Source organism: Mauremys reevesii, linkage group 10, assembly GCF_016161935.1.
Source record: "Mauremys reevesii isolate NIE-2019 linkage group 10, ASM1616193v1, whole genome shotgun sequence".
NCBI classification, from domain to species: Eukaryota; Metazoa; Chordata; order Testudines; family Geoemydidae; genus Mauremys; species Mauremys reevesii.
The window spans coordinates 26,255,083-26,267,686 of NC_052632.1; the positions used below are offsets into that span (position 1 = coordinate 26,255,083).

The 12,604-nt window shown below is 40.7% G+C and overlaps 1 protein-coding gene across 3 annotated transcripts in view; it reads left to right on the forward strand.

Moving 5' to 3' along the window:
• Positions 1 to 12,604, forward strand: part of LIPC (lipase C, hepatic type) — a 68,517-nt gene that overhangs the window by 44,289 nt on the left and 11,624 nt on the right. For 2 of the 3 annotated variants that reach the window (XM_039491688.1, XM_039491687.1), the window contains exons 3-7: positions 101 to 288; positions 2,511 to 2,690; positions 5,963 to 6,080; positions 10,113 to 10,346; positions 11,839 to 12,081. In XM_039491688.1, coding sequence (XP_039347622.1) covers positions 101 to 288; positions 2,511 to 2,690; positions 5,963 to 6,080; positions 10,113 to 10,346; positions 11,839 to 12,081 — 963 coding nt within the window. The remainder of the gene's footprint in view (positions 1 to 100; positions 289 to 2,510; positions 2,691 to 5,962; positions 6,081 to 10,112; positions 10,347 to 11,838; positions 12,082 to 12,604) is intronic. The other variant, XM_039491689.1, reaches the window with a different exon arrangement.

Here is a 12,604-nt window from a genome sequence, read left to right on the forward strand (position 1 = left end):
TAACTTTATTCATCCATGTATTTTAAGCTGTGCTGCATAAATTGTCTTTGCAGGTTTTGTATTCCTTGTTATTAGGTATGTTATATACATTTCATTTCAGAGGCACTGGGGTCACAGCATCAGCACATTAGAATAAAGAAAAATCAACCCAGCTCAGCAACCAAATTTCGACTCTATACAGACACAACTGAAGAAGGCTGTCTGATTTTGTTTGATCAGTTGGAAACGCTTGATAAATGCAGTTTCAATACCTCTCTTCCTCTGGTGATGATAGTCCATGGATGGTCGGTATGAACTTCACATTATTTTCTTTTTAATTCAAGATGCATCTGATCTGGCCTCCTTCCCTTCTTATTATGTTACTATCAAAGTATCTGCCAAGAAAAGGTTAGGAAAATAACAACTGCAGATTTCCTTAGTAGAAAACATATCTTGAAATAGTCCAGAGTCTGTTACTCCCATTGAATTCTGAGACAGAATATCAACCTATCATGTAGGAGACCCATGTTAGAGATTATTTTCATATTCCCTGGTTTAAAACCAGCAGAGTCTGAACAAGTAGCTGAATTAATGTGCTATGTCACTAAAGGCTCGAGTACCGATTTCATTTCTGTTCTATTTCCTAACAGATATTTACAGATCGTTATTGAAAAGAAGTGCTCAAAATCTCCCCACATCTCTTTCACACACACCTTGAAGAGAAATTCTCTATAACACATTCAGCTGAAAATGAAGCCTTGAACAGCAATAAATAACCACTGAACTGGTTCCAAGTTAAAAAAATATAAAAAGCCAGTTCAAACAGCCGTTCTAGTCTGCAGTGAATTTTGATCAGCTCTTCAGTTAAAAAAATGTTCTTTTAACAGACACTCAAAGCAGAATCTTATAGAAGCCTGTTAGGGTGTGGTACTCATCCCTGCGGCGCCTCCTGCTGGTTTCTCAGGGAATTAGCTCGATTTCCAGCCTGGAGCGCCCTCTGCAGGCTGGTGATCCACTACCGCTTGGCCCCCGTGTCCCTCGCTGGACTCTGGTGCCCTGTTAGCTGGGGTGTAGCCTCGCTACAAAGCCGCACTTACTAGCAAAGGTGGACAAAACTGTTTGAGCAAATCTTTTATCACAGAAAACCTGATAGGGTGTTGCCCCATAGCACATGGATGTAATGCCTTTTGGCATTAGTAGGAGCTACAGATGAATAGGGATGGAGAATGCGCCACTAAAATTATTTCAGTAAAGGACCCCAAACAAAAAAGTAAGGGAATAAAAGATAAACAACTCTCTTCTGAATTCCAGTGGAGCTTTTTATAACAAAGTGGAAAATGACGATGCAGTTAGAAATTGGAAGAAGAATACCATTTCAGAAGTTTGGACACAGTGAACCAGGGTTTCGACTTGTTCCTCAACCTGGTCAACAGTTCCAGTTTTTGTAAAGCTCAAGTGAAGTTCCCCAAATCAAGTAGAGACGTAAATTTAAGAGCTTTTATTTGGACCCCCATCTACAATGAGGGTGAAATCTTGGCCTCATTGAAGTCAATAGCAAAACTCCCAACAACTTCAGTGAAGCCAACATTTTACCCTGGGTCTTTAACCAAACTAGGGGGCCTTATTCAAACACTGTCTTCACTGAGCAAACAATGGGCCTGATCCTAGTCCCACTGAAGTCAGTGACAAAACTTATTAACTTCAGTATGAGAGGGATCAGACCCTGAGTTGGAACTCAGTGCTTAAGCCAGATTTAAACATGGATTCAACTCTGTTAGAGGCTCAGTGGAGAAGAGATTTAGAAGCCTATAAGTGCCCCAGCAAAGGAAATGTATTAAATTAGTTTAACTTAATTCTGACAGCTTTAGCAATTAAAACATTTGGTTGTATTAGACTAGATAGAAACTAAGGATTCTTGCAATCAAAAAAGCATTAGCAATGCATGGCCCAAAGAATTAAATGGGACTACTCATGTGAATACAGGCTTCGTGATCAGACCTTTAAAAAAAAAAAAAGAGAGAGAGAGAGAGCATGCGAGCAACAAGAACAAAAACAGAGCAGGACAGATTTCAAAATTGATGGAATCTTCTAAAAAATCAGAAGTTTGGAAATCTAGATTCCCAGCAATCTTCCACCACCACACCGACCCCTTTCCCCGTACCTAGGATTTTTGGAGGTTAGCTGCTCTAAAATGAAATCTGAGAAATTATTCAGTTATCCCCGGAAGAGAGAGTAAATACAGTGGCACCTGTTCATTGTCAAGGGCCCATGTCAAAAGGCCCAAAAGTTGAATGCTTTTTATATTGGCTCTTGAGTTTGTTTTATCCTTCCGAGCTGACTGCTATATGCAAACATTCGCCATCCTCGGAAGCAATATACAAAACCTCAGAGCTCCCAAAACTTGATGATTACTAAATAATCCTCCTTGCTCACATATTCTGGTTTTCATGCAATTAGCGGTCAGGAATTTCATAGGAATGTACTTGGTAAAGAGGTTCTCTTTTTCTCACCCCAAACCCTTTTTTTTACAGGTAGATGGAATGTTAGAAGGGTGGATCTGGAAGATGGTAGCAGCTCTGAAATCTCAGCATAAACAAACAAATGTGATTATTGCAGACTGGCTTACACTTGCTCACCAGCATTACCCTATAGCAGCACAGAATACACGCCATATAGGGCAAGAGATAGCCGGTTTCCTGGAATGGCTGGAGGTAAGAGCCCCAAACCAAAATGTGTTTCTTTGAGCAAGAGCTATTTTCTCCTTTTGTTTATGCTTTCACCGCAGTTCGAAGTTATGATGTTGGTTAATGTGATCTGCTTCACTCACTTATGTTCTTTCATTGCAATGCACAAACAAATTTCTTCCATGAACTTTAAGATGACTTCATAAAAATTGTATTGTGCAAGAGAGAGACAGCAAGTGGCCTTCTGTTTATTAAAACATTTTGATATTACTTTAGAGATGTGATCATTTCATGCTACTGTAATTTCCTTTGTTCTGTTAGCACTTCTGCAGGCAGCTGTTTGTCTGAGTTATAGACCTGTACTGGATATAAAGCTCAAGTTCAAAACACTTAAACTGATGGTGGTCGGCGGAAGCAGGTCAGAATGAAAGAGCAATACATTTTCAGAGCCTGGTTTTGTATGAGCATCATTTGCAAGAAGAATGGGCTTCACTGGACAGGGGCTGCGGTGTTTTGGCTTCAGTTCCCAGCTCTGCCACAGACTTTACGAGTGACCTTGGACAAGTCTTTACTTCAGTTCTCCACAGCTGGCACTAAGCACTTTGGTTCCCCCCCAGCCCCTCCCCAAAGTGGTCTCAGCTGCTGTGGAAGCAGCAGCAAGGCCTGAGCTATGGTAATGTGATGACTCCCAGCACTGGCCACTGCGCCCGGTCTCAGTGAAAGAGGGAACCCGCTCACAGAGGCAGACACATGCGCTTCAAAGCTGCCCTAGCTGTGGCAGGCAGCCATGCCAGAGCTGCATTAGTCTGATGGCTACCAGCTACTGCTGCTGCCAGGATGGTGACGGAGGAGCGCCAGGATGATATTTCAGCTGATGGGGGTGGGAAGAATGAGAAAACAAGAGCTACCCATAAAAATTAGGTGCTTTAGGCAGCCCCCTATTTAGTACATACAAACACACACACACACACACACACACAGCTGGTCCAGGATTCCCCATATGTAAAATGGGATAATGCTTTCCTACCTCACAGGAAAAATATGAAGTCACAGGCCACATCTACACTACAGAGCTTTGTCAGCATAGCTATGTTGGCTGAGGTGTGAAAAAACACACAGGCCTAGCCAACACAGCTGCCCCAGCAAAAACCCCAGTGTAGATGCAACTATGCTGACAGAAGAGTGCTTCTATTGGCAGAGCTAATGTCCTTTGGAGAGGTGGTGTAGCTATGCCAACAGAAAAACTCCTTCTGTCAGCATACACTGCATCTACACTCAGGGTCTCTGCCAGTATAACTCTGCCAGTATAGCCATAGCAGCAAAGTCTGTGTAGTGTAGACCAGCCCACTTCCTTTTAGTCATGGCTATGTCTACACTGAACTTTCTTTTGGGGGAAAAAGTCTGTGAAGTTGACTGAGAAATTTGTAACAAACACTAATGAAGAGCAAAGCAGCTACCACTGGTGATGGCAGGATTATGAGTAGTCATGAGTTCGTCATGTCCAGTTATGGAGAGTGGACGCTACGCCACAGAGAGCAGGAAGATAACTGGTGTCACCCTTCTACTTTATGAGATTAAAAGTAACCTTTGCTCTTGTTCAAATTGGGCCCAAGGTGGCAGTGACCTGAAGTTATATTTTGAGAGCTGGTTAGTGATCTACGTGAGACAAGTGGGTGGACTTAGTGCAATTCCCAGAGGAGAGGTGGCACATCAGAGAAATCACTGACTATCACACTTGCTAGCTGTCTCAGCAGACAAACCAAGGACTGACTACAGCATGGGACTGAAGAAGTGATTCTGGGCACATTGCTTTGGCAGCATGGGTGGATTCCTCTATGCCGTGTGTCCAAGATTTACACTGACTGTCACCTTTCACAGCTTTAAATTCCATTGAGCGGCAGCGGTGGTTCCAGGCACCAGCGCTCCAAGCGTGTGCCTGGGGCGGCAAGCTTGGGGGAGGTGCCCTGCCGGTTCCTGTGAGGGTGGCTTGCCTGCGGGAGGCAGTCCCGCGGATTCGGCGGCAATTCGGCAGTGGGTATGCCAAATCCGCGGGACCAGCAGACCTCCCACAGGCATGCTGCCAAAGGCAGCCTGACAGCTGTGCTTGGGCAGCAAAAAGGCTAGAGCCATCCCTGTTGGGCAGGAGATTAAATTCACTTGAGAGAAAGTGTTCATAAAGTAAACATTGCTAACAAAATACAATTCTGTTGAAACTAATGAAACAACAACAAAAAGTACCCCTAGTCCACTTCGCAATGAGAATTTTCCTTTCCACCTTCCAGAAGTGTCTTTCTGCTGTGTATCCACCTGCTCAGAGCCAGATGTGAACACCTGAAATGTCCACAGTGGAGGTATCAAATATTTCAGAGGTGTATATGTTTTAATTGAAAATACAAAAGAAAGCAAATCTTAGAGTTCTTAGTCCAGGAGTTTAGGAGGCATCATCTCTAGTTTAGCAACATCTGTTAAGAAAATTATTAGTTTCAGATTTCCCAGGTGTAATTTCTGTGAATCATCTTTTCCCCACAAGAATTTACTATTTTCCCTCTAAATACTTCTCCCTAGTGGAGATTGAGAAATGTAGCAGAATAATTTGGCATCTGGTAAAGTCCACCCTGAAAGGTTTGGATATTTCTGTAAGGGACACAAATACCACATTTTTCTTTCCAACTCAGAAAATTCTTGTGCCTCAGAGTGTAAGTGAGAGAGCTAAGATATATGCAGTATTGAGTAGGAAGAGTGATGAGCCCAAGGCCATTCTACTTCAGTAGGCTTGTTTCAGATCAGATACCCAGTTGTACAAATTAGTCCAAAAAATGACATTGCTGTATCACTTTACATTTCTGATTAGAAGTTCTGTGATACTTTGCTTGCAATACGCATCAGTGTCTCAGTATGAGATGACAGGACACTATATGTAATGGATTGTTTTACACTGTATTTAACACACATCCAGCAATTGAAAAGTAGAATACTGCAGACACAGATAATACAACACCTGCAACATTTCTAATGAAGATCAACAAACCCCTGCTATTTCTACCCAGGGCCTAGCTGAGCAGAGTATCTGAGCAACAATGTCTAATTCTATGGCAGTTTCCTGAGGTATGCACATGTCCAGTAGAAATTAAATGAAGTTAAAACCAGCAAATGCCTTTCATGACCTAAGCGCCTCATTTGATCATTGGCATCAAAATACAAATTGGCTTGTGTTGTAACCAATGGGAATTCTTAGACAGCAATTACCAGTTTATTTTTCACTTTTTATGCACCTAAATCAAGCTGCTGATGTCTTCCAGGAATCTGTTCAATTTTCCAGAAGCAATGTTCATCTAATTGGGTACAGCCTAGGAGCTCATGTTTCAGGGTTTGCTGGCAGTTATATTAGTGGCACAAACAAGATTGGAAGAATTACAGGTAAAAAAATATTTATAACTTTAATAGAACAGACAGCTGGCTTCATTGCTCAAGTGTACTGATACTTAACAGCCTTATGTTACAGCTTACATTAGAACTATAATTTTTTTTAAAAAATGAGCAATCTTATCTTCACTGATTGTGTTAATATATAACAGTGATATTTGCACTGGATTTTCAAAGGTTTTCCTGTAATTAATTTATTTCAGCAGTCCTATGATGCAGTGTGCTAAATAAATTCATGTTGTGTACTGGTCTCCTTTTCTAATATAATTATTCCAAATTTTAACACACACACTGAGGTCCTGATTCTGACAATACTAGACATGTAAGCAACTTTGTACACTTGAGTAGTCCCAATGAACTCAATGGAACTATGCTAGTGTGAAAATTTACTCGTATGTGGGGTCAAAAACTGAAAGATCTGCAGATATTGTTCTCGGTGAGTGTATTTTAGTAATTATATAATTATTGCAGCTATTCATGTCTTTAAAGGAAGGCCCATTGTTTTGTATAATGTAGTGCTGAACAGAGGTAAGCCAGACACCCATCATTTGGAACTGGATCCCCAAAACAAATATGTTTAAATCTACTGTTTTGTTCAGGCCCACTGCTATGAGGGAGCAAAAAGTAAAGTCTATAGCCTCAAGCTCCATATATGTTACAGTTTGCAGGACATCCAATAAAGGCCCTAAGGTGAATCCTAGGGCAAAACTCTTCTGATTATTAGGTCTTAGGTGTAAATAAAGATTTAATGACGGGCATGGAAATCATGAAAATGCCTCCAAACTGATCTCTTAAGTATTTGTCCTTGAAACTGACTACAGGTGAAATTCATTCAGTCTTTGAAACTGACTAACATTAGTTGTAAAATAATTTCAGTTGTAAAATTCATTCCCTGCAAACTCGGTGAAATTCAATACTTTACCATTTATGCTACGGTGAATTTTATTTAAAAAAAAAGTGATTTACACAGGGTCCTACTTATTTGCTTTCTCCAACCTGATCAAAACCAAAGTCCACACAATATCTAGAGTCCAAACATAAACTCTTCCTGGGATTTGCCTGTTTAACAAAGGAATAGGAGATAAGATAAAGTTCAGCTCATGCCTTTGCCCCAGGCATGACTGCTTTCAGGATTCCTACCTCAGACCTGCTCTTTCTACACCCTGTATTCTCTATTCCTGAAGAACTGCTCCTCCCTCCCTTATACCAGATGTCAAAATAAACCACTGCCTTCAGTAAGCCAGCAGAACCCACTGGGTATTGCTGGGAAAGGGTTAACACCTGCTCACAGGGTGGGGTGTCTCAGGCACTGCCAGCCTCCTACAGATCTGTACAAAGAATACCGCAGCGTCCAAATGCATTTTCTCAGTGCACCACATGATTGTTTTTCTTTGACAGAAGCTGTAATGAGTGGTGATATAAATGGAAGAGAAGCACATTTAGAGTCTGCCAAATGCTTGATATTTAAAGGCAAAGTGCACCCTTCTGAAAATGTTTCTCTTAGCTGTAACCATTGTACTTTTTCTTGGCTGGCCAATGCCTGTGCAACGGCTCCCACAATAAAAGATGCAATTGTTGTATTTTTAGAGCTGTGAAATAGTCCATTTTGGACTGGTTCTGCCTTGACTGCTGTTTCGTTCTCCTTCTAACGTACATTTTCTTGAAGTTACTGATTTTCTGCAGTGGAATGGTAATTAGAGCCTTGATCCTGCTTCCACTGAAGTCTGACAAAATTCCCATTGACTTTAGTGGTGCAAAAGCAGGCCTCATCAGAAAAACCATACAGACTCCACTTGCAACCAAGAAGCAGAATTTAGCACTTAAGCTTCTATTTAGGTTTCGGCTGGAAAAAGGCAAATTTCTCATTGCAAAAAGTTTATGCTCTGATGGGAACTAGATTCAGTTTGGAAGCTTCTCCCACTGGTGTAGAAACTGGGCTTAAATTCTCCTAAGCACAGAATCTTAGGATATCCAATTCTTCCGTGTTCTGAATTGGAAGAATTACAGTAAGGATCTTTCTTGCCATATTACTGTACACCATCTTCCAGCCTCAGCCCAAACCAAGGAAGTGCAGAGGTCCACAAGCATCAACCAAAGGATTCCACTCAAGTATGTGTCAAGTTTTGGGCAAAGGTTCAGAATGCTTCTTATTTTATCCTAAGTAGTTTGGCCATCCCTAGCAGGAACCCTCTATATACCCTTTAAGGGTGAGCAAGTGAGAAGATGCTCACAATGCCCTTTGTGTCAGCCCCATCTTAATGGACTCAATCAAGGACCTTAGAGTTGGACCACATGCACCCTATTAACTTCCCACCTCAACCTTTATCTTTTTATCCACTCCTGACAATGTCGCAAATTAAGCCACTCATTTGTGGCCTCATCTTGTCACTGATCTGACCGACAACTGTTCTCCCCTCAGACTCCATTGTTCTCACCCATTAATATCTTCATCGTTAACAATGAGTTTTAAAAGAAAATTATATTAAGAAACTTGTCTAGTTGTACTTGCACTTTCCGATGTGGAACCCTTCTCTTTATAGTGACTTGAAGTCAATACCCTTGTGACAAAATTATAGTCCTGGATTATATTTGACAAGAACTGTATCATTAGAGTATCCCTAATACATGCATAACGTTAACATGAAACTTAACTGTTACACTTCATTATGCTGACTAATGGCATTTTGGCCCTACTGTAATGTAATGTCATACCAATTATGAGTATAACTTGAATGAGTGTATGAGATTATTCACATATGTAGAGCACCATATCAAGTAAATGTACAATGACATTTAAAAAAAAAATAGAACGGAAATATTACATGAGGTCCACATCATGTGCAGTGTTTAGGTTATCAACAAAAATATTTGACTTTAATCTGGTCTGGGAATGAGGCAAACTGAGACAATTATAGTTTTAACTCCTAGTTCTGCTCTTAGATTCACTGCTATATGCCTCCAGTTCTTGGGCCTGCTCATGCATGCAAAGTAGCTAATTTTACATGATACACACCTGTGTATATGAGCTGGTATCAAAGCCCTTAGTTCAGTTTATTCACGTTTACTACATTAAGCTATTGAAACAAATATATATTAAAATACATTATTTCTAATTATAATTAGGTATATTCCTCAGCAGCACTGAAATAAGCTTGCAACAATAATCTTCATTAACTGAACACTGAATGGAAAATATCTACAAAAATTGGCAACATATTCATTATAGCCAACTTTACTTTTAGTACACATGTGCCAATTCTGCTCCCATTAGACAAGGGGATTAGCAGGACTATCGGAGCAGTGTCTGGCCCAGAGTAGCCCTCTAGACACAGAAAAGCAGCTAAAAATGTACATGGGACATTAAAAAAATCAGTTATTTCAATAGCCCTCAGAAAGTAAGGTGATAGGCCCCTTGGAAAAACATTTAATAAACTAAATCTAACAGTCCAAAACTGGAATATTTTTTCTAAAGAGGGATACTTATTAGCCTTGATATACAGTCATTTGATGGGGGAGAATCATTATGAATAAAAATAACTAACCAGACAGAGAAGCCTTTCTATAAACAAACCAAACATTATGTAGTCTCAGGTCCCAGATGTAGAGTAAAAGTCAAGCTTAATGTGGAACACCTGTCTGCAATAGGGCCTCTGCCATGTGTGACCTCTGCAGGATCTAAAAACCAAAATTAAGTAAACATCACCCAGGCAGACACAGCAGCAGTGAACACTGCTTGTCTACAACAAACACATCTATCTCTTCAGGCTAGTGTCCTTGTGTCTGTAGTAATTACTGTCTGTTAGTGTCTATATTTGCTTTTAACCCTTTGGGTGTAGTGGTGTTCCCCATACCCATGGCCTTTTTGTCCCTAGTCTTGTTTCTTAGTATAAAGAAGGCAAGCCATCGCTAAAAGTCTAGGCGGTCATAGAGTGGGTTTTTCTCAGTTTTATTGTGTTCATTTCATAACTTCTTTTGGTAAAACAAATCTACTGTACCTCTTAAACAGATTATTTGCATTTATTATAGGCCTTGACCCCGCTGGTCCTTTGTTTGAAGGAATGTCACCAACAGACCGTTTATCTCCAGATGATGCAAACTTTGTAGATGCAATTCATACATTTACTAAACAGCACATGGGTCTCAGCGTAGGGATCAAGCAGCCAGTGGCACATTTTGACTTTTATCCCAATGGAGGCACCTTTCAACCTGGCTGCCACATCATGCATGTGTATAATCACATTGCACAGTATGGAATCACTGGTAAGAAGTGCTTTTTGTCATGTCAAGGAAGCATTGCAGTTTGACTGACAGCAGCTCTGAGAAACTTGAATGTCCGCATGCAATTAAATAGCCTAAAGGATCACCCAATATAAACAACATACTGTAAAAGGGAGCTTTTCTTAGCTAGAAACTGATTACCTGATTTGTAAGATGCCCTAAGCAACCACAGTTTGCCTTGACTTGAGTGAGAGCTATGGGCACTTAGCACCTCTGAAAATTAGGACACAAGCATCCTATCAACCATTTTGGAATGATTCCAAGGATACTTATATTTTGGGTACTGAGGCAAGAGGAGAGTTTACAGACACATTTACAGTGCAATTAGTTATTTAAAATCAAAGAAAATTCAGTGCTATACTACTTACCTGCCCCCCCCAACCACCCACCACCCTCATGACCCTCAGGTACTACGCACTGCAAACTCGTGCGCTCTCTCTCTCTAGGACCTTATTGCCAGTTAGACAAGTAACAATCGAAGTTTTATGTATAGAAGCTCTGTCCTAGTGTAGCTCAATGTAAATGTACAGAGATGCCCCTGAAGGAGTTTGTTACTGCTGCAATGTACTGCCGGAAGATAAGGCACTCATGCAGAGTGACAATTAGAATGATCTGCTGAAACACCAGAACAGGGTAGAGTTTGCCCAGCATACTGCATTCCAAAACATTTTCAGCTGTTCTCACAATACCAAGAAATAATTAGATAGCCCATATCTGGCTTCAGCAGCAGCTATGAATTAGGAAGTTCATGAGTGAGGATGTGTTTTTATAGTCTACCATGGTATCCATTAACCACACAGAGAGGAAAATAAGATATAAAACTCTAATACTAAGGGAAAAGACTGTTACAAATTAGTTTTAATTTGAAGGCTGTTGATAGCAGCATGAAGAATAGGTACCCTAGTGCCAGGCTTGTTTCTCAACAATTTGCTGTGGGAATAATGCATTCGTGTTGTTCCTGTTGAACAACAGCTGCAAATATGATTCACCAGGGACATTAGTCACTTAAATAAGTGTACGATATGCCCGGTATTACAGGAATGGCCAAAGTGCAGCACAGCGTTCTGCAATGCAGCCCACAGTGGCTGTCATCTGTAATATGAAGTGAAGTCTGAAAAGACTACAGATACCAGCATGCTATGTTCCACATGGAACAACCAAGATGGGGCATTGCATTCTGGTACCTGTAGTCTGAACAATTTTATTAAAGAAGAGGATGGTTAGAATCTGTTCCATTTTGTACACTTTAGTTCCTGATATGTTTGCCAGCTCAGCCAGATAATGCTTGGATGCTCCTAGATAGAATTAAGAATTCTACATGTGTCTGCAGGGATTGTCTAACTGATTTAGTAGTAAATATGATGTGTTGAGAAGGATCAATAAGATTTACATGGCAGCTTACTACACTGCTTTGTAAATGGCATGGGAAGTGGGGGCACGGGAATGTCAAGGGTTTTGCTATTATATTTTCCAGGGATCACTCAGACAGTGAAATGTGCACACGAGAGGTCGGTTCATCTGTTCATTGACTCTCTACTGCATGATGATAAGCAAAGCATGGCCTACTGGTGCAACGATATCCACACCTTTGACAAAGGAATGTGCCTCAGTTGTAGGAAAAACCGGTGCAACACCCTGGGCTACAACATCAGAAAGGAGAGGCTCCAGAGAAACAGACGGCTCTTTTTGAAAACACGAGCACATGCGCCTTTCAAAGGTTAGTAGGTACACTTGCTAAGGAGCCCAAGTAGAAAGTGAAGTGAGAGAATTAGCTAGGTTTTTGGATCTTGTTAACTCATTTGCCTAAGTAATAAAATCAATAGGTAAAAATCAGTTTGTCCAGATAGTTGTGAATGCTAGTGGGCTTTTCCCCCAGCCATTTCATCAAGAGCTCTCTTAATATTTTAATGAGAGAAGCAAGTTGCATGCTTATCATACAGTAACTGTGGATTCGTGGATTCTAAGCTGCTCGGGTCCTGAGCTGCAGAATTTTCTTATAGCTAACTCAAACCGAACAATTGGTATAACATATGCAGGCTGCCAGCCAAGCCAAAAAAAAACCCCATAATTGCTCAGGGAGACCTGTAAGACCTCCCATTCTGACTGTGGTACAAATTTTATCTGTAATTAGTCTATAGCAGACACACAAATGATTACTTTTCAAACAGAAGACAGAACAGAATAGTGTGGGTTTTTGTAGGGTGGAATTGTAGAACTAAAATGAAGCTACTGGAATTCTA